Source organism: Ciconia boyciana, chromosome 6 (genome assembly GCF_034638445.1).
Source record: "Ciconia boyciana chromosome 6, ASM3463844v1, whole genome shotgun sequence".
NCBI classification, from domain to species: Eukaryota; Metazoa; Chordata; class Aves; order Ciconiiformes; family Ciconiidae; genus Ciconia; species Ciconia boyciana.
Genome location: NC_132939.1, coordinates 25,684,228 through 25,705,965, shown reverse-complemented (window position 1 = coordinate 25,705,965; position 21,738 = coordinate 25,684,228). Strand labels below are relative to the sequence as shown.

General features: G+C 40.8%; 1 protein-coding gene across 9 annotated transcripts in view; it reads right to left on the bottom strand.

The window, feature by feature from the left end:
- ALKBH3 (alkB homolog 3, alpha-ketoglutarate dependent dioxygenase) overlaps positions 1-20,890 on the bottom strand; it is a 35,433-nt gene extending 14,543 nt beyond the window's left edge. The window contains exons 1-11 of one of the 9 annotated variants that reach the window (XR_012043213.1): positions 19,849-20,010; positions 18,568-18,680; positions 17,316-17,350; positions 15,260-15,307; positions 13,554-13,657; positions 12,242-12,330; positions 8,822-9,031; positions 7,708-8,274; positions 7,233-7,319; positions 5,436-5,574; positions 79-177 (exon numbers count right to left, since the gene is read on the bottom strand). Coding sequence is in view for 8 of the 9 variants with exons in the window: in XM_072866275.1 (XP_072722376.1) it covers positions 79-177; positions 8,822-9,031; positions 12,242-12,330; positions 13,554-13,657; positions 15,260-15,307; positions 17,316-17,350; positions 18,568-18,680; positions 19,849-19,942 (792 nt within the window). In the remaining variant the exon portion in view is untranslated. The other 8 variants (XM_072866278.1, XM_072866279.1, XM_072866282.1 and 5 more) reach the window with 8 other exon arrangements.
- Positions 20,891-21,738: the final 848 nt, after the last annotated feature.

Below are 21,738 nucleotides of genomic sequence, written 5' to 3'. Positions count from 1 at the left end.
CTTTACGGGAGTGCCTCATGCATATTTAGAAAACTGCATCACATGTAAAGCACACAAACGGTGTCAAGGAGTTCTTACCTGCCAATCCTGCTGGGTAGCTCCTTCCATCATCAGCAGAGTCCCGTGATCAAGTGGGATTCTTAGTCTTTCTACATAAGTATAGTCTCTATTCTCTTCCTAAAAAGAAACATTAGACACTGAAGAAGTGGGCATGTGCATTTGGTAGAAAGCCAGTCCTCTACAGCAGAGCTTAAAAAGCTGGGAGGGGAGAGGAGGAAAGGAAGCTCTTACAAGATCAAGAAGTCTAGCTAAACCTCTCTGTTACCCTATTTCATAAAGAGTTCAGGAGCCGAGCATTTTAAGGATGAAAGAAGCCATTGCGTCTCACTGCCTGTACAACACAGGTAAAGTTCAACAATCAGTTCCTACATCTAGCACAAAATTCTGGAGCAAGGCTGCGAACCTTTTGGAAACATCCACTCTTGAAATAAACAGTTCTGTGTGGAGACATTCTGCAATAGCCACCCTGATTCCAACGGTTAACTACTTCATTAAAAATACACATCTTCCTTCTATTCTGAATTGTTTTGGACATTACATGTTGGTATAGTATTATCTGCTAGATGAATAACTTTTCCTATCCAAAAAAATCTCCTTTTCCTATAGTACCTTGTAAAACTAGTTGTCTTAAATTTTATCATCATTAAGCAAAACAGACTGCTAAACTATAAGACAAATAATTTGCAAACTCTTGTTAAGCCTTCAGCTTATGTACAACTTTTTTAAAGCACAAATACAACAACTGGACATAGTAACCCCACAGTATTAGTCTCACACATGCCGCATCAGTGAGAATCAGTCTCTATCGCTTTGCACTATCCCTTCCAATTTTAAATCAGACTAATACACTGCTAAGTCAAATTGCTCAGGGAAGTCTATTATGCCAACACAGTTCTCTTTGTCAATCACGACAGTAACCTCCTCATGAAATGATACTATGCCTGACATGAACTATCTTCCAGAATGCCACATGGGCAGGTATTGTAACGCTCTATGTACTCCTTTAATATTTTCAGATTTTAGCCTTCAATAGCTGCAGAAAAAATTGCTGCAAACCTTGAACAACTTCCATTTAACATCTTGCCTACTTAATGCTGGCACTTTGATTATTTCATTAATATTGAAATGTGAATAGGAAAACCAGGATTTCCTCCAAATACAGAATGGCAATATATATTTTGCCTTTTACAGATCTCTATTGCCAACTTTGCAAGCTGTCTAGGAAGAGTGGAAAGCAACTCTCTGAAATGAGGAATTCAGGGAAGTTTCAGATAGGAAATCACCTGCAAAATACAGAGGTTATTTCAGAGAGAAGGGGAGTTAGGGAAATATTGTAATTAGTGTCGAAAGGGAGGTACTCAAGAGGTCTTTTATTATTAAGTTATAGAAAGCCACAGGTAGCTTGAAAGTGTAAAGTAGATAATAAATGTCCTCCACTGAAAGAAAGAGTATGACAGGTTCTCAGTCTCTACATTGTACGAGTACAGGGTTAACCTTGTTCTGAGTATACTGCATATAGCAAACAGATAGCCTGAATGCGTATTTGTTATTGTTCCACTGCCTCTAGAAGCAGAGATACTGGCTTTTTTCCAAAGACATCACCAAAGCAGTTATTTGTTCTTGAAAGAAAAGCCAGAAATACACAATTACTACAAAGAGATGAGAAAAAAATAATTAGGCCAGGTCTGAGCTTCTAAAGCATGACAGTGTTCCTGTAAGGGACTATACATCTTAGATAGTTGCTGAACAAACGCTTCAGTTTTTTTATTTTTTAATTAGTTAGGCAGTATCTTCTCTTCCAGTTTCTTATAATGGTTGGTGGACTCCTAAAATCAAACTTGCTCAGTGTTTAGGAGGAGGCAATGCTCAATTACTTCAGACCCAGCTGAAGGCAGCAATTACTTGAGACTCCACAAAACCTGTTACTACCAGAGTGGCATTTGTCATATTTGCCATGTAAAATGAAACTGTACTTTGGAGGTGGGGAGGGAGGGGAAGATATGAGAGGTCACAACTTATGTCACTTGTAACAGAAGCAGATCACAAAGAAGCTGGAAACAGTACAGGACAACGGAGACTTTGAAAATGGAATTATCACAGTAAGATTTAACGCAGTTTGAGGCACAGGTATAGTTACCTCACACGGACAAAAGTCCCACGTTTCTGAAGCAGGAACAAACGTTACAATACCTCCAGGCTTCAGCTGTACGTTGAATTATTCAGGAAAACTAACAGGGCTCTGCACAGACGCGACGGTTAGAAGAAAACATTAATGGGTCATAAAGAGGCAGATATAGCCTTTTGAGATCCATTAAACGGACCTAACACTTCTCATCCAACCCCTTTTACTGCTTTTACAAAACCTCACATTTTCAAAAATCTTAACTAACTTCCTTGAAGCTTAATTCTGCAGTAGCCCAACTTGATGCACGTTTGTCTTTTTAAAGTTCATGGCTTGAACTTTAGCTCAAAATAATGAGGTGAAGTCTCAACTACTGGGAAAATTATGTCTTGGACTTAAAACACAGTCCAATTTTCAAAAGAACAACTCGGGGAGGGGGGTGGTATAAAAAAGATGCAGATAGAAAGAAGACTGCAAATCCTCTAAAACACGGAAGAGCTTGGTTGGGATCAAATCAATTCCCAATAATAAAAAGCATCACTTGATATAATTGACTATATATTCACACCTTTGCCACTTTCTGTTCATGTCTGGGACTAGAAGTTGCAGTGTGACAGAACAAGGCTATTTAATACTGGCAGCACTGGCTGGCAATTCTGGATTTGTGAATTTCTTGGGGTACCTAAAGGCCCAAGCCTCTGCCAGTGATTAATTAAGCTCACTAAACCCCTGAAATCAGGGAGTGCTGAAGGCACTCAGAATCACCTGTAATATGTATTCTTTGTAAGGAAAATGAAAACTTATTTTTAAGCTTCTAGAATGATTAGCCATTTATCTTGCTCTATTAAAAGTAAGGTGTAATGACAAAAATGTTTTCTTAAACTTCAGGGGAAACAAGGAAAAAATTTCAAGAACAGGTATTATAAACATGACTGCTGATGAAAAGCAGAGAAATAAGATTGCATGGCTGTTTTCCATTTCACAGGATTACATCATTTCAGTTTGTGGATGGACAACAGTGGACTTATTTTTATCTCTTGCTCATCTTGATTAAAAATGAATTCTTCTAAGATAAATGATTCAGAAGAAAACATCCTTTTGGCTTAGAAAAGTCAGTATGTAAAAGCAGCAGTTACTTTCTGTTTTAAAAGGGACATTCCGGAGCCTACTTTTACATAGAAAAAGAAATTTTTATATCAATTGGTTTTGCAGAGCCGGTGAAGTTAGACAAAAAGTTTTTACTGTCTTACATGTCATTACTAACACTGTCCACCAAACCTCATTTCAGAACTTTTATTTCTAGAGCTGATGTTAGATATACAGAAAACTCAGTTGACTTTCACGGGTCAGTAATTTTATGAAGGAAATTTATTCTTGACATCTAAGGAGGAAAATACTTTTTTAAAATACTGATAACAAACATTGAAAGAAATGCATCAGGTAACTTTTATATGGTCACTTCCTAACTATATATATATTACAAAACCAGCTGCTTCCAAGAACAGGTCTAGTAAAGCAACTGTTTTGCATCTCAGTGTATTAGAATTTTCATAGTCTTGATATGCACATTTAATACAAATCCAAGCTTTACATTATCCAAGTACACTGGCTAAAACTTTTTTTTTTCCTTAATTCAAGGTACTACAGTTAGTAAGTGAGGAAATCTCAGCATGAGTTGATGGGAAGCTGTGAATATAAAGTCTGTATGTATTCCGGGACTCTGTATGTAATGTAACTGGAAAGTCTGTATGTAACTGGAAGTCTGTATGTAACCGGAAAAAAAGGGTTTTTTCTTCAAATGGTATCAAAATCAAAAAGGTAAGAAAAAGAAAAGATCTAGTATAAATCTATATAAATCACCTAAGTTTGTTTCTTAAGACTCAGGCAAGTTTATTGAGATAGTAGTAGGAAATGGGTTCTGGATAGTGTGGAAGCATCTTCGATTATAAGGAAAAGTAAAGGGAAACATCCCATAGAAGAATGTATAAATAATAATGCAGTTATACATGCAAATGATGCAAAATTATTTTCAAAGGCTAAAGTCAGCAGCCCTCATGGAGAGTGCTGGCTTCTAGTCTTCTGCTTTACCTATTTACCTATTACCAAGAGAATCTTCCTTATAAAACTCCTAATCTCCTATTTTTTCAGACTTCCATCTTGCTTGTATCCCTCTTTTCCAGTTTACTCCTCTACCACCAGCTGTGGAAACACCCTCCTCCTCCTCCAAACTGGTCTCATCTATCAATACTTCTGGCATTTTAACCTGTTTATTCTCACTACCTCTGATGAAATCCTCACTGCAGCTCTTGTCTTTACGGATTCAGTAAGAATGAATATCAGTCTTATTGCCCTTTCCTCACGTAATCCACTTGCCCGCCTACATAGGACTATCTTTAAACTCCCTCAGTCTTTCTGCAGCTGACCTTGCAGACTGCACTCGCATCTTCCTTTCTGCTTGTCTATAGCTGCTCGAGTCCTGCCAATACTGGTGGACAACACCTCCTCCTCTGCAGCCACTGCTGCCTGCAAGTCTCCTTCATGCCAATCTAAAAGTTCAATCCTCCTCGTCCTGATCCAAGCCTCAGTTTCTACTGTGCTCCATATATTCCCATGTTAGTCTTCAATTAGGCCTGCTAGGACATGAAGGGTTATTTTTCTGCTGTTTTCAAAAGTACTAGGAGATCTTCTGCTAGAACAGCTACTCAAGGACAGAAGAAAAGGACCATGATTTAGTGTTTCATTTGAAGGACAGACCCATTTGAAGGCTGATTCTGAGAACACCACAAACATCCTGCTATTATCTAACAGACGTGAAGCTCCCTCCCTTCCCCAGCATGCGTCAGTCTCCTTGGTTACAGATGGAAGAAGAGCAACCTGACAGCTGGCTTTCTAACTCCTTCCACAGTTCACATGGCAGTTTCTTGGACACCTGCACCCAACTGGTCCTTATGGCACCCAGACGCCTGCTACAGAGCAGCTCCCAGTGGGACATGGGAGCTTAGTGGAACATTAAATATCACCCTTCACCCTTGACCTAGCATTTCACACTAAGCTTCCAAAAAGACCTAATCAGATAACCTGGCATTGTCTCACTGAGAGGAGCAGTGATAAGCAACAGTAAAAGTGTTAGTGAGACTGTATCAGAAAGACCCATCTAACACAGAGAAATCAATTCCTCTTGAGTAGGACAATTTAAGTCATGTATGAGTGGGACAGGGGCCTTGAGGCTGTGTGGAGAACAGGAGGAGCTCACCGTGGTGCAGAGGCGACAGGTATGATGTGGGCAAGTACGAGAGGACTTGTTGGCTAAACCAATAACTTGTGTGTGAATTGCATATGAATCACAGCTCTAAACCAAAGCATTTGCCTCTTCGTTTCGGTGTAGGCAGGAGCTACAACAATGGGGGGAACAAGGAGGCAAGAAAAAGTTTAAGTAATTTACTGGAAGTAGAAGTAGAAAATAAAAGAAACCAGATCACTGTAGACTTTGAACTACCAAGTAGGCATCCAAAAAACCCTAGAAACCATTTAAAGCAAAGACAAAATACCAGCTACAACCACACAACTGGTCCAAATAAACAGAAAATGCAGTATTTAGAAGAAAGAATGCTTAAAAAGAAAAACTCCAGTGGGTAAAGTAAAACAGCTTCTGGCATCATGTTAATTTCCATGAAAAGTCTCCTTAATTCCAGTGGGGAATTTGCTCCTGAAATGTATTTGTAGCTTTTTTTTTTTTTACACGCACTGGGCTGAAATCTGAGTAGGAATTATTTCTACTTATCCACAAGGGATGCTTGTTGATGCAGATTCAAATAGACTATGCATGTCTCTATACTCTTTTACCACCTATTACGTATGATGAACACTTACTCATCCAGTACAGTACTGACCAAAAAGAAAAACAGAGGATTGAACCTTTCCCTCCCCTCACCCTAGAACAATTTTCAGGAAAAAAATAGCACTTGGGCCTAAATAACTTTTTTTTCCATTTTTTGCCAAGGAAAAATGCAGAGAAAGGATAAAAAGATTTCCTTTTATGGCAGTTTGAGAATGGCCTATACAAACGCCATCAAATTCCTACCAGACAAATGTCAAAATTCACACAAACATGCACAAAAAAACCCAACCCACCAACTTTACTGGTCTTCTTTGCAGTTAGAAAAATAGGATTTTATTCTATAATAAGTTCATCCACATTTCAATATATAAAATGGAAAATATTTGCACAGATACTAACATAAACTGAAGTCTCTGAAGGCTCTGATGTAGTATTCAATAGCATTACAAGATGTTACGTGACTTGTGGTACATACTGTTTTGTACCCAGTACATGATCACACAAAGGCAACCGCTTTAATATTTTTTTTCCAGTACCATTTATCCACAGTGAGCTTCTACCATAGTATTTCTCATCTTGTATTTTCATCACATCTTTCATCTCAAAATACTTAAAAGCATTTACAAGAAGAGAGGGAAATGAAAGCCTTTGAAACTCTGGAATCTGAAATACTAGAATATTGGCCCTCGAAGAGGTTTAATTTTGGAAGGAAAAGGATTTACTTTCTCTTTCCCTCCTCAATGAAGACTAACTCTGGAAAACCCGATGTACTGATACCAGCAGATTACAGACCAGGAAGAGCCTGAATGCCTGTGATGACTGTTAGTCTGAATTCTTTTTCCCTAGACTACATTCCTCTTCCTGCAACTTTGAACAAAGTAATGATCAAACTTCAAATATCTACAATCAACTTTAACTTTCTCTTAATGAAAGAGAGAATACTACATTACAATAGAGTATGAAAATTACTTCTTTGGTGGTACAGCCTGAAAGGTGGTAATTTCCATCAGAGCTTCTTGTAACTCCCACTTGGCAAAGCATCTAGCGTCATAGGATGCTCTCAGAAAATTGCAGGCTTTGGGAATGTGCAAAGAATACATAATGTGTGCCATATAATTATTAAGTACGAGTTCCTTAGTATGAGTGCCCTTAGGCACAGGATGCAGTTAATAGCAACTTATTCAAAGATCACTCTGCACATGGGGATCATACCTTAGAAACAGGTATGTCACACTTCCAAAAGGAATACACTTCATAGGTAACAAGACTCAGCTAGTCAGAAATATCAGGTCAGAGGCACTGAAGAAAAAAAATGAGAAGAGCTTGAGGAGTACATCTATACAAAATCATCCATCTTGGGAAGAAAAGGGAAGAAATAGTGCAGTACAGATCAAAGAAGGCGGCCAATTATGAATGGCACGGACTGAATTTCCCTCTTTGCTCATAGTGGGTGTCTTTTCAGAAAATAGAAAACAGAACAAAAAGACGGCTTGCTCAAGAACTGGGTTTGATTTTTAAGAGGGGAAACTGCAAAGTTTATACTGAAATCTAAGTGGCTTTGATTCTGATCCATCAAAGGGGAACACATGCACTTCTAGAAATTAATCCAAGCACCATTTACAGTTTCCCAGAGGAATGAACTTTCCAGCTGACATTTTGTTATCATCATAGCATCAGAGATACTTACCCATGCTATGCCCACTGATATAATGCACTGGTAATGTGATCTCACGCTCAGGGACCAAGATTAAATTCACTTCAGACAACAAAGAATTTACAAATTAGAAAACTGGTGAAAAATACAAATTATTTATTTGTTTTCTGGTTCAAATTCTGACCTTTGTTGTTCATGACTAGTGACCCAAGGTGACTCTTGATGGGCAGACTTCAGTACATCAGCACACAGTTTTCTAATAGGCTGATAATCATCACCTTTGCTTTCTGCATTACTTATTCAGAATAAATAGCAACTTAAGCAGACAGAAGACTTTTTCTCAAAGTTCTCAAAGATTACACATGCAGAAAAGACATCTGAAGCAGGATACCCCAAAATGAGTCCTGTATTCTCAACACAGGAATGTGTGATTCCTTTACTTGGATAAATACGAATTGCAAAACTTACGTTGGCTTGTAAACACAGCATTTCCAAGCACAGCATTTTACCTAGAAAGAGTATTCACTACTGAATCACCAACTAATTCTTGAAAGGATGTTCCACACGTGCCTCCTTATCAAGTAAAGATGTCTGTTTAGTCTGTGAAGTATGATGCAACAGTTTGGTATTTTATGGAAAAGAAATTAGCTCCTTCCTTCTGTTCACTGTCCCTCAATCTGAACACATACAAGTCAAAATGCAAACATTATTAAGAGGATTTTTACTTACAAGAGCAGTCAGAGCCACTCTTCATCCCACATACACTATGAATTACACAATGTTTGCCTGAATTTAAGAAAATGGTATCAACTCCTTGGTTCATTTACACAGTGAAAGTCCCCTTCCACCATCACTGATTTCATTTTAACGGGAAAGGCCCTTACTTGGGCAGAAGAGTGCCCAGGTTGCAATTTCACTGCACTGCTACACTGCTGCACGTTATTGAAGTGGTCCCATTCCCATCCTCAAGATGTCACGTTCCATGTGACTGATTTCTTGATCCCTATGCTTATTCCACAGAACTTTACGAGTTGTGCTTTCATTAACTACTATTAAATGCTTTTAGTAATTAAGTTCTCGAAACAGAGGGAAAATACTAAACATATTAGTAACTATAAGACTCTCTCAATGTGGTATGAACACTCACAGTGGAGGGTTTCTTCCTCATCTCAAAGGTCCGGGTAGCACCAAAGCTGAGTGAGGCAATGACAGGATTTTTTCCCAGTGATGGTTCATCGTCACTGTGCCAGTCTACGCTATCCTTCTCATTTCGGTAGAGGTTGCAGAGAAGAGAGTTGAAGGTATAGCCAGTGAACTCTTCAATGTGCTCCTTTAGCATGGTCAGCAGAGGATGCCACTGTAATCAGCACAGCAGGATTAGGGTAAATACAATGAAAGCTGGCCAGCAGCAGATAACATCAAGACACAAGGGGAAAACTACTCAGAAACAAAATATACTCCACTTTAGTCGCAATAAACTTGAAATCAAACAAATGCCTCTGAACAAATCTGATTATATTTTTAATAAAGCTGAGGAATGGGCTTTCTGTGAAATATGCGTATGTTACCTATTGCTCAATACTAAACCATCTCTTAAAACTATGAAGCCAGTCTGCCTTTCATACTAATGTAGCCAGCCACACCAATTAACTTGAAAGGTGAGAAAGTAGACAGAGTAAAATCTGCTTGAACTGACCATGGATAAACATTGAGAGTTCTTAGCTAAGACAAAAAGTGTGCAACTTCTCCCATGCATACCTGTTTTTTTAACCTCCTGGCCAAGCTAGAGGAGTTTAACACAGGGCTGTGATAACATCTGAGTTATCTGGCCATTGCTGGTGGGCATAGTGCATCCAGAAAGTTTCAGTCAGTGACTAAATGACACGCTCTCAATTGCCTGCAGCTGTTGACACAGAACACGAGACAACGAGACAACGGTTGGTCTAACACTGTCACAGCATGGCCCTCTGTCCCCGCTCTGTTAGTACAGCTTGTTGAGCCCAACTCATCACCTCCTGGGATTTTGACTTCAACACTGTAACTTTTCAGTGGTTCACAAAACCAGTGTCACAGGCCCTGAATTTCATCCTTCCCTTTGCTAACATGTTGCTGAGCCCATAGCCCATGGCAGCGCTGCACATTCTATTACAACTCAGTCCAGTGAATCATCATTTAATGTTATAAACTTACATCATGACTTTCATCTGTCAGAGTGCTTTTAAGCACTACATAAGTTAAAAAAAAAAAAGCCAAAGCAATGTAGGCCAGAATTTTTGCACATTATATAAGCAGAAACACAGATCAAGAGAGGATTAAGCACTGATTCCAAACCTTCCAGTGCATCACTGGCAGAAGGAAGAACAGACAGCAGGAATTAGTTCCTAATATTCACCTCTAATAATCAAGTCTGCACCACCTTCTTTTCATGCTCACCCGTGTTTAAGGGGTTTTTAACCTATTGGCTACACTGCAGGAGCCTCAACATAGCATCTTTCTCTGTTAGGGGTATTTCTAGCTAAGTCACCCCTTCAATGACTAAGCATCATGTGAATAATTAATTATACATAAACATAGCTTGCAGCCATGGGACATGCAGGGAAATCAGTTACACCACCCAAAAAAAGCTATAGCTTGTAATTGGGCTGCCTGAATGTGCAGTATGTGCAGGACATACAATGCAATGACAGAAGAGTCCAACAAGAATTACTGAAAGCACTTTTCAGTGACCAACTAGGACCAGATTCCTTCAATTCCTACCACAAAAGTATTTATTATTAAAAATGTTACCATATGGTGAATTTTACGGTTCAGTGGAAACCCCACTACAAACCTGCAGCGTTGGAAGTAATTCTGTTGAAACGTTATTGTGTCACCAACTACATCACTGCTTATAAAGAAACATTTTTCTAATACTAAAATTCATTTAGGCACAAGCACTGCATTATACCTAGCAGTGCTGCAATCACACCCAGTCTTACCAAACAAAAGAGTAAGGGTACAAAGCTAATTACTCCTACAAACCAAGTGTTCAAGGCAGGTAATTGGTTTTGGCCAAGCTGTGCACTAAATTACATTTTACTTGGGATATTTTTGTTATATAAACCCTATTCTACAGGTAAGAACTGTGCTCTTTACACCATCCACTGCTTCTTCTAGGCTGCAGGAACTCCCACCTACAAAGCTGAGTGAAATGTCAGAGTATCCATATGCAGCCTACCCATGTATCTGCCTATGGGCAGTTTCCAGACAGTGGCAGGGCTGGCTCCCAGATATGCAAGTCTGCCAGTGCATCTCACTTTCTGCTGGAGTTTCTTTCTCTCAGTAAAAAGGAGAGTTAATCAGGGATGAAAGACTGGATCAGCATGCGTGACTGATTTAAGCCTTGTACCTCTTGGGTGAGAAAAACAAACCAGTGGCCCAATGAGTGCTAACTCTGAACTTTATGCAAACTGAACTGAAACCGTCAATTCAGGGTATATAGGCTCTATCCAACCTCTGAGCAGCAACGGCTTCCACAACAGGCAATTCTGAACTGGATTTAAATCATTAGTGTACAGCAGAATGATTTTGGAGAGGCACTTCCAATCCCTAAAGCCACTCAGCTTCTAGGAAAGTCCATTTAAAATAATATTCCACAAACGAGTAAAAAAAAAAAAAGCCAATTTTTCCACCACAAATTCCATAGGTTATGGAATTTTTGAACTATGGTATTTTTGAGACTACAAAATCTCACAATTCATCTTGTTGAATAACGCCTTTCCACTTTTCCCCAACTGAACTTTGCTAGGAGGTACAGCCTTTGGCAGCAGTTCTGGGACTTGGGACACTTCTCTCTCATCCTATCCAGCCTTCAACAGTCACACTTAATTCATGGTTCAGAACATTGCAGCCTACTGCCATGGAAATTTCAAACAAAGCAATACCAAGAGACAGGCTGATGGGACAACAGGCTGGAAGCCAGAGAGAGAGACTGAACATGAACAAAACATCAACGAGTCACTCAGAAGGTTTTTAACCCTTCCAAAATAGCACGGGAAATTACATCATACAATCTGGAGTTCCTGAGCCAGCAGGTTGTATGTGTGAATTTCATAGCACTCACATAGGAATCAACAATATGCCTAAATTCTCATTTAAGCAGTATTGAATCTAAGTGTTTCTGAAAATAACTATTTCAGTAATTGATATTACTATATCTTTACAACAAAAAACTCAGTATGACTGTGTACACTACATAATCTCCAATATAAAGATGCATAGAGTAAGTCACACAGAAGAATTTAGAGTTTTGTCCAAAGCTACAGTGACCCAAAAGCAGAACATTAAACTCTGGAGTTTCCTTTTGCCAATGTTTAGCAACTAAATCACGCTCCTCTCAGTCAATCCACTCATAATGCTTGTTTTATGAAGCCATCCACATTCCACTAGTATCTGTTGCTGATCACAAATGAAATGCTGATAGATACTCTAGATAAAAACAGAGGATAGAGGGAATTTTTGTGTCTCAATCTCTGCAAAGGATTTCTTCATAGACGATAATAAAAGAAAACTGTAAACATATACATACATTTGGGTTTGGCTGCATTGTTATCCTGGAGTACGTGTAAGGAAGTTCCCCATACCACGAGGTAAGCCTTGGCTCCTCAAAAGATACTTCTAAAAAAAGAAAAATAGGAAGACTTTCTCAGTTGCCTTATCAAAGGGCTTGAAAATGGAAAGATGATGCAATTTTGCCAAGAACCTTGATCAAAAAGGGACTGTCCACTCAACTAAAGTTAGAAAGCAGCCCCTTAAAATCTTCAGCCTTACATAATGAACTCAAATGAAGGAAAGAGATTATTCAAAAGCAGGCCTGTCTGTGCAAGAGGAACTACCTTGCCAAAATCTTGGAACCACATCAATTTTCTCATCCCGATGCCAGACAGGGCAGGGACTAGACAAGTTAAAGAGAGCAAAATGAAACTGAAATTTTATTTATAATTCTGTCTTGTTTTGTATTCTCCTGGTTCCAGTGCCCAATCCACTGGCATAAGTTGCAAGATGTATCCACTGGAAAGGATGAAGTGGGAAGGACTGCAGCATCAATGGGACATTACAGAAGCAGAATGTAGCAAGACTGGACAAGTAATATTTTGTCAAATACATGTGTCTTCTGTGGTGTAATACAAACATCAAGTTAAAAGTACTTTCAACTTCTGAAAAGACTATCTTGGTAGCTATTTCTCATGCTTGACACGTAATATTCTCTGTTATACTGTACTTGTATTGCAAGCTAATAAACACAGATGTTGAAGACACTTCCCAGCCCTGTCCAGTAACCACTCCGATATATTAACTTATATCTGTTTCTGACTGAAGAGAAATTTAGCTAGAACAGGTGCCCCCTAGTGAATAAAACCAGAATAGCAGTCTCCTCACTTACTACATACCGGAACTAATAAGCAAAGACAAGGGAAAAGAAACATGCGCTGCTGGGATTTTAAGTGAGAGAGGCAAAAAATATTCCTGGTGACAGAAACCTCAAAGAACACAGTTTTTGCAGCATCACTGGGAGACAGTATGGAGGGATGGAGCACAGACTTAATCTAAAAAGAGAGTGGGAAAAAGAACTGGAGTTGACAGAGGATGCAGTAAAATTCAAAGAATTTTAAGACAGGGAATTTTAAGTTGGAAAGATCTCATTTCGTTGGCAATAGGAACGTGGTGATAGAGGCTGAAAAATAAGCAGCAGTAATCTTCAGATATGCATGGAAAACCTGGAAGGAAATATGTGAAGGGGTGGTAATATGTAAAATTAAAAACAATTATAAACAACGCATGGATTTTGGTATGGAAATGACCTGGGAATGACCTGAAAAGTTGGTCTACACATGCCTTACCCTGTCTGATGTGAGTTCTCTGACCCCAGGGTATGTCTTGGAGGAGCTGTTCAAACATCCAGTCTGCTTGTTCTGAGTCAATAAAGCCAGGAATCAAATGAATCCTAAGGAAGAAAAATATAAAGAAAAAATGGAAGGAATATACACTTCTATATGTACTTTGATAAAATATACTAATTTCCAGGATTCCCAAAGGAGATAAGAATGGCTGTAATGCATCAGACCAAAAGTCAAAGCCCAGTACCCTATTTCTGACCACGGCCAAAAGCAGGTGTGAAGGAAAGGACAGAAGGCAGCAGGAGCTCCTGATGAGTCTTCCCCTCACCAAATGCTTAGGTTTTACAAATCTAATTGCTTTGTAAAACCTATGAAAACATATGACACCAACAATATTCTATGAGTCCCACAATCAGCCATATACTGTGTGAAAAATGGCATCCTTCTGCTTGTTATTAACTTCCCATTTGATAAATTAGATAGCCCTGCTTATGGTGCTACAATCAACATAAGTAAATAATTGCCCTTTATTCACCATCTCCATGCCACTCAGAATTTGATAGCCCTTTATCACTACTGCCATCCTATCCTCTCTTTTCCAAGCACAAGAACCCTAGAGTATTTAACCTCTCCTATTTTTACATTTTTGTACGTACATTTTATATTTTGACTGTACTAACAGCAGCATTCAAAAATTCCAGCCACTGTGGTGGGCTGCAGAGTAGGAATGCTGTTCACAAGAGATTACTCTCACAAATATTCAATGCTCCAAAGACATCACAACAACAATATATATAGTAAAGGTACTAAAAGAGATGCAAAATCCGATCATTAACTTTCCAGAAATGCATATATTCCAACACATTATGAAAACAAACTCCAGAAAATGACAGAATAACCCAGCTGGCTGTGTATCTTTTCTCTTTCCAGCTGGTCAAACCTTTTACTTTTAAAATTGGTATAAAACTTTATACACAGTTTTAGAAGAAACCAAGATGAAAGCTTTGAAATAAATGCACAAAAAGTTACTATGTCCTTGGCATTTTTTCCAGTATTAATAAAACTTATCGAATTCAGAAGAAAAGGATTAATACTGATATTGCAGCTAAGTCAGCAAGGTAAAACAAAATGCATTTTAGTTAGTAGGAATCACAGAACAAGTAGGTTTTGTTTTGAAGTGTCCTGAAGCTGAAATAATTAAAGCATAGCATGTAAGCAAAAGGGACAACCCTAAAGTTACCAAACCTGCCTAAAGTTAAATACTTTTATTAGATGAATTTAATGTAGCTCTTAATGATACAACATTTAATGAATTTAATGTAGCTCTTAATGATACAACACAGACATCACGCACTTGCTAACACAGGAATACTGATCCAAATTTCAAGCAGCAACTTACTCTGGATCGTGAAACAAATGGACATAGCCCGTTCTCCTTATTCTGGACAAGAACACTAGATACAGTAAGCGCTAGATGTTAAGAGGTTCATTTTTCTTCTCTTCAGTGCTGCTCAGAACTGCCTAAGTCTCTGCTACCTGATACTCAAAGTATTTCCATAAGTACTCTAAACAGAAGATACGCAGGAAGGGCAATGTGCACCTGCTAGAGTCAAAACATTCTACAGAGACCAGCCTTCAGAAAGCTGAGTATCACCACGTTGTTCCACAACAGCAAATTACAAGTTTCAAAAAACATGCAATTCACTTACCTAGAAATGCCAGTTGGTACTTTGCTGAGCTCATACACACCAGGCTTGCTGAGGATGTAAGAAAGGAAAGAGCCATCAGATGGACAAATAACAATAAATTATCTTACACTGAGCAGCAGGGACTAGAATTGCTGTAAACATGGCTAGAGAGAGTATTCTTTAAAAAGGAAAAGAAAAAAAGTTTTGCACTACTAAGGGAAGCAATAATGTTCTGGAGACAGTCAGAGGTCAGAGTAAGGCAGCAAGGGGTGTTGCAGAAGCAAATGAGTTTGTGTGTACTTCCTGCCTCTCACTCTCGTTTCACCAAAGGCTCAACACACATTTTTAAGGCTCTAGAGATACATAAACGAGGGATGTCACGGGGAATCTAAAGGAGACAACCATACAAGACTGCACCCTGACCGTTATGTTTGCATTTATAAGTATACAAAGATGACGAGTGTAACTGAAGATACAAAATCCAGTTTTCAGTCAGATGACTAATACCACCATTCTGCTAACAGCAAAGTGTTCATCAACCTTGTGACACAGCGAAACCAAGTTACAGGTACGTGAGCAGTATTTTAACTATTGTAGCTGGTATAGAGGGTAAACAGTTCTTCCCTGTTACGAGTTGCATTGTCATAAAGTATTATTTATTCTTGTACGAACTGCTTGTTTCACGTACTATCTCATTTTCTCCTAAGCCAGCTCCCAACTTTATACTGCTCTTTCTGCCTAGAGTGCTCCAGGAGTTAATCGCTCTCCAGCATTGCTTCTCCCTCAAAACAGTTCACCAACTCATGAGATGATCACATACTGTGTTTTGTGCTGTGCTGTATTTAAGAAAGTTAAATAAACAGAAATTTCTGCTCTCTTCTATACCAAACATGCAGAGCATAAACTGTACTCTATTACCTACAGCACATTGCTGTGATGAGAACAGCATCTCAGTTTTGTTTCCTCTATATTTTTTTTATTTGTAAATAAGTGTAACAAATGAAAGGTCAGTGAACCTTTAGAACACTTTTAACACACTGAATTTACTTAATACCTAGATACTATGTTATTACTACTAATCATAAACAGTATGCAAAGAACATATGGCTGTGTCATTCATACTGAAATGGAAAGTTAAAACATAAGCAAATCTGTTACAATCTGTAAGTGCTTCTGGGAAATTCTGTAACTATTTCCAGCAATATTTTTCATGACTCTTGACAGAAACACCTCTCACAGAGTAGTTCTACTTAATGAACTGTTCACTACCACGCTAGCAGTGGGAGGGCAGCTGAACATCTCATCTGAATTATGCCTGCTCTGCACAAATACCCACCTAGCATCAAATCTGAAGTTGCTACACAAAACTAAGCCCGGATGCCTCAAAGTAAAAACAACATACAGTGAGTCAAAAGCTGAATCTGTAGCTTGCCTCTTTGGAACCACTTAGTAAGAAAATTCTACCAAGATGACCAAACTGAAGCAAATGTAATTTTCAAAATCTTTAACTTCACCATACACCACCACGACTTGTCACATTTCATGCCAAGGTTATTCTGAGAAGATCCCCATTTCAACACAAAGGGTAAGTGATCTACAGTGTATGAATATCTAGCTTCACCACAACACTTACTAGCAGCTACTTTGTTGAACCTTCAAAGGAAGCACTGCTTGAGTTGCCATACCAGCTATATTCCTGTATAACGGTATGTAATTTTCAGCATAGTTTACACAGGGACTGTTCTAGGAAAATGTACATTGCTAACCAGAGGAGACCTATTTGCAGTTCTGCTGATCCAGAATGTTCAATTGTTTGCTTTTCCTGGCTTATACAACTACACCAAAGCTATAAAAACTAGTTAACACAGACTTGGACTCTCCTGTTTATAAATTCAGTTCAGGATAAAAGGGCTGAAAGTCCACATTTTGTACGGAAATTTCTGCCAAAGGCATGGCAGTTGTAAGTGGAGAAGGAACTCTTTTTCACTGACCAACACTGACCAACTCAGTTGGTCAGTTGACTCACTGACCAACAAGACAGAAAAACTGCACGAAGGACAGTCAGCAGTAAACTCACTCTATCACACCTGCCTCAGGAACTTTGCGCTCCACCTGAAAGGTAACAAGACAATACATGGTGAATATTAAACATTTAAGTACCTGGCATGCTCTAGTCAAACAGAACTAATTGCCATCTCTAGTGACTCTACATAGCTGCATACTGATATGTCAGTGAGAAAAACATACCTCTGGAGAATTGGTAAGGAGTAACAACCCATCCACTCTCTCCATACCCCAGAAACTCTCAAAGGCAGCTACCACTGCAGGTGGTTTTTAACAATCAACTGCCCCCTAAAAGACATTCATTTCTAAATTATTTGGATTATTACAGTACTTGCCATTTATCAACTGCAACAAAAAAATTCTTATCCTTACATTTGGAAGTAAAAATCTACAGCAACTATAGGAGGGATGAACAAATCCCAGGCCCCAGACAATGAGCAAAACACAAGACAGACCAGACACAGCAGGAGCTGACACTTTAAAATTGTCTGCACCGCTTGAGATAGCTGGTTTTTGTTAAAACAAAAAAACCAAACACAGTGTTTAATCCAGCCTGGTCCAGCCTGGATTAATATTCTGGTTCTCTCAGGGATTTATGCTTCTCTTCTCTGAGTTCAGTGGAGTGCTGAGACGCAAGGAGGGTACTGAGTTGAGCAAGCAAGAAGGTCAAAATATAGTACTATATAGATACCAGGGCTCTGCCACAGAGAAAAGAGAATCTTCCCAGATCATCTCCAATCCTTCCAAGCCAAGAAGACAGCCTTTCAAACACTTCTGGCTTAGAAAGAAGGGTTCAAGATTTTTTTTTTCCCCAAGGAAGGAACTGCCCTCCCACTGCACAGAGCACAATATCCTTCATCTGCTGACAGGACATAAACCAAAGTCTACAAAACAAATACCACACTCTTCCCCTGTAACAAATAAGACAGCTATCCCAACTGAGGGAAAAAACAGAGCTCAAATCATGTTTAAGACATTGCACCATTCTGAATATTTAGGAGAATATGTTCTTCTGGCTCTCCAAAAAAAAGCAGTTATGAACAAGTACGTAATGAAAGTCTGAGGCTAAACAGAGGGACCGTAACTTTCTGTTTGCCATATATGCAACATGGTTGCAAACTCTGCTTGGTAAAAGCCCAAAGTTCAGCTCAGCTGAGTTTTTAATTAGTTTTTAAACATGAGACTATAATCTCAAAGTCCGATAATTTTTATCATTTGAAGTTTAATAAAATATGAGATTCTGCTAGTTACTGTGTAATTTTTACCTCTGATGGCTTTTCGAAGACAAATTGCTTTTGAGTGTGAGGCTGATCTTTCCTTATCCATGCTGGTCTAGTGCCTGCAGGGGCAAGGTTGCTGGCCACAGGTGCCTTAGCTGCTAAAGCAAAGAGGGGAAAAAAAAAAAAAAGGATCACATGCAATAGAATTTCACCATACAAAAAGTACAGTTTGGAAGAACTTACAGAATCATTCTTTGAAGTATTCTCTGCTTGGCAGAGACTCCAGGGAACAGCCAAACCTACATTACATAAGAATCAAAACTGCACAGAAACCGGAATTTTTTTATATATATTTGTTATTCATAAACAAACAAAAATGAAAACATCCTTTTATCAGAAAGGATAACATCTAGAACCTTTCAATTCTACCACAAACCCCTATCAAATGCCAGCAGAAATTTTCCCCAGCAGCTAAACTGCTTCCCTCTGCAATTTTTTTTGGGAAACAAAAAGACATTTCTCTGAGAAAAATACTTTCATTAAAAGAAGATTTTGAAACTAGGGAGAAGGTATGGAAGAGCAACTCAGGCATACCACTTCATGTATTTTATTTACACATACAAAAAGGCTTAAAAACAGGCCTGAAAGAGAGACAAAGTAAAAGTTTTCGCTCTGCATAATTCAAAAGATGGGAAAAGTAATTTTAAAATGTCCCCTTATGGATAGCTGGAATGAAATGCATCTGTGACAGAAAACTTACAGACTACATGCACAAGTCAAAACAGTTGACTAATTTTTTTCAGGATTAAAAAAAATCAGCTTGCTTAGGTCACTCAGTCTGCAGAGAAATGGGAGCTTTACTAGGTACTGTAATCAGGCAAGTGGAACGTGGTGTTTTGACCACATTCACAAAACAAACCAGTCCTTCTTGCAAGACTGGAAACCCACACAGCGCTCTCCTGCCTCTGCGCTCTTTGGTTTAAATGTTTGATACGAAACAGTGACATTAACTCCAGCCCTTTCAACTAGCACTCTTTATTTGCAATGTTTTCACTGTAAAAAGATAAAGAAAGACACATAATAAGTTTTATGAATAAAAAGTGACTAATCATTATTACAGAAGTTAGCTCTACCAAACTCTATTTGTGTCATTCCACATGCCCAAAGATGAGAGCAGTACGCTTACTTAAGCGTGTGCATTAGAAACACATCTATGCACATATGTAGCTGACCCTGTGTTCTGTGTCCAAAATTGCTCCAACATATCTGTGACATACATAAAAATTTTACTTAAAAACCGGGTTTAAACACCTGAACTTTAGTTACCTATAAAAGCCAGACCACCACTCAAGGCCTCATGCTCCGTGTCACGCAGCACGGTCAGAAAAAGCAACCGGGAGACACGTCCAGACAGTTTCATATTCTTTGAAGTTTAATAAAATATGAGATTCTGCTAGTTACTGTGTAATTTTTACGCAGGTGTGTTTGGAGACCCGAACTCACGCTGTTCTGCCCAGCCAAGAAAGCGATGCAAACTTCCAACCGTACGTCTAGAGGCTTTCAAAGCTTTGCCGATTATTTTTCGCCTCAGCCCACATCACGCCTAGGACAGCAGCTTTCTCCGCGCCATCTACACGGCAAGGACAAGGGCAAGGCAGCCCCAGCGCTTCCCTCCAGCGGCGGACGCGCTCCGGCGCTGCACGCCGCCGGCGAGCTGGCTCTTACTGCGGCGGGCGCGGCCGGCGATGGGGCCCGCCGGCACCGGCCTCTCCGCAACGCCGCGGCCCGGACAGAAGGGCCCTGACAAGCCGCAGCCAGCCGCCCGCAGCCCTGCGAGGCCGACGGCAGCGGCCGCGGGGCGCTGCGCCGGGCCGGGCACCTGCGCACCAGAGCCCGGGGGCCGCCGCCGCGCCCTCGGGTGCGCGCCCGGTCCTTACCTGCGAGCCGGGCCTTGCCTGCGAGCCGTCCCGCCGGGGCACCGGCCCAGCCGCCCTGCACGCGGGCTCGCTGCCGCCTCTCCGTCATGCCGCCGCCTCAGCGCCGGGAGCAAGCCCCGGCAGCGCCCGCGCCGATCTCGGCCCGGCCCGGCCCGGCCCAGCCCGCCGCTCCGCCCGGTGCGCCGCCCGCCCGCCTCCGCCGGCGCCGCAGCCCGCTCCGGGGGTTCCGCTCCGCCGCCGCCCGCCGAGATCCCCCCGAGACGAGACCGCAGGGGCGGCTGCCTCCCGGGCTGAGCCTGCGTTTCTTCCCGGGTGTAGGCAGCCCGCCCGGCATTCAGCCGGCCGGCTGCCCCCGGAGCCTGCCCGTGGCACCGCGGGGCAGAGGCACTACCGCCCCGCACACAGGTTTCAGTTCCGAGGCCTGGCCGCCCTCTCGCGGCTGCGGCACAGGGTGCAGGGCCGGGCGGCGGTTGCCTCCGCTGGCCGCAGGCCGGCTCTCGGGAACGGGCCTGTGCCGCCGGGCAGCGTGCGCCGGCCGGGGCGGCTCCCTGCGGAGAGAGGGCAGACACGTTACTCAGCTGCCACCCTCTCTTCCCCGTTCAAACAAGGGAGCGAAAACCCACTCCAGCGCTTGCACTGCATCAGTGGCAAACACACCCTTCGGAGCGGAGGCGCCAGGAGACGGTCACAGCACCACAGGAAAACCCGTCCTGTTTTCTGGCACGTGCCCAGGATACCTCGGAAGCTAGTGAATACACACATCATCTCAACCGCCGAGGTGGGCAGACGTTCAAAAGCAAAGTCACGGCAGTTCAGGTTAACGTGATTCCTTGCTGCCGTCCGGAAAACAAAAGACGACCTCGGCGGAAGCACGAGAGCGGGAAGCCGAACTGTGGCTGCTAGCACCACGCCCAGGGCAGCGCGCAAGGTGAGCACAGGCTCCGGCAACCCCGCTGCCAGATAGTGCCTTGCCCGGCCACCACAGCTTCACTGCCACCGGGGTATGCGTGCTCCGTCTGAGGGGAATATCTTTCCAAACACCTTCAATAGTTAGAAAATTGTTACTTGGAAATAATTGTTTCTTATTAATAGCTTAATTAAGTCCTAATTAACAGTTTATTTTGTGTTCCAGTGATTTTAAAATATCAGCACTGTAAAATAGATAACAGCCAGGAAAACAGATTAATAAAAGCTTTGGTTTTGGCATGTAAAAGTACACTCATTTTCACTGCATTATTATATATGATAAAGGACAATCAGGCATTTGAATGTACAGGCA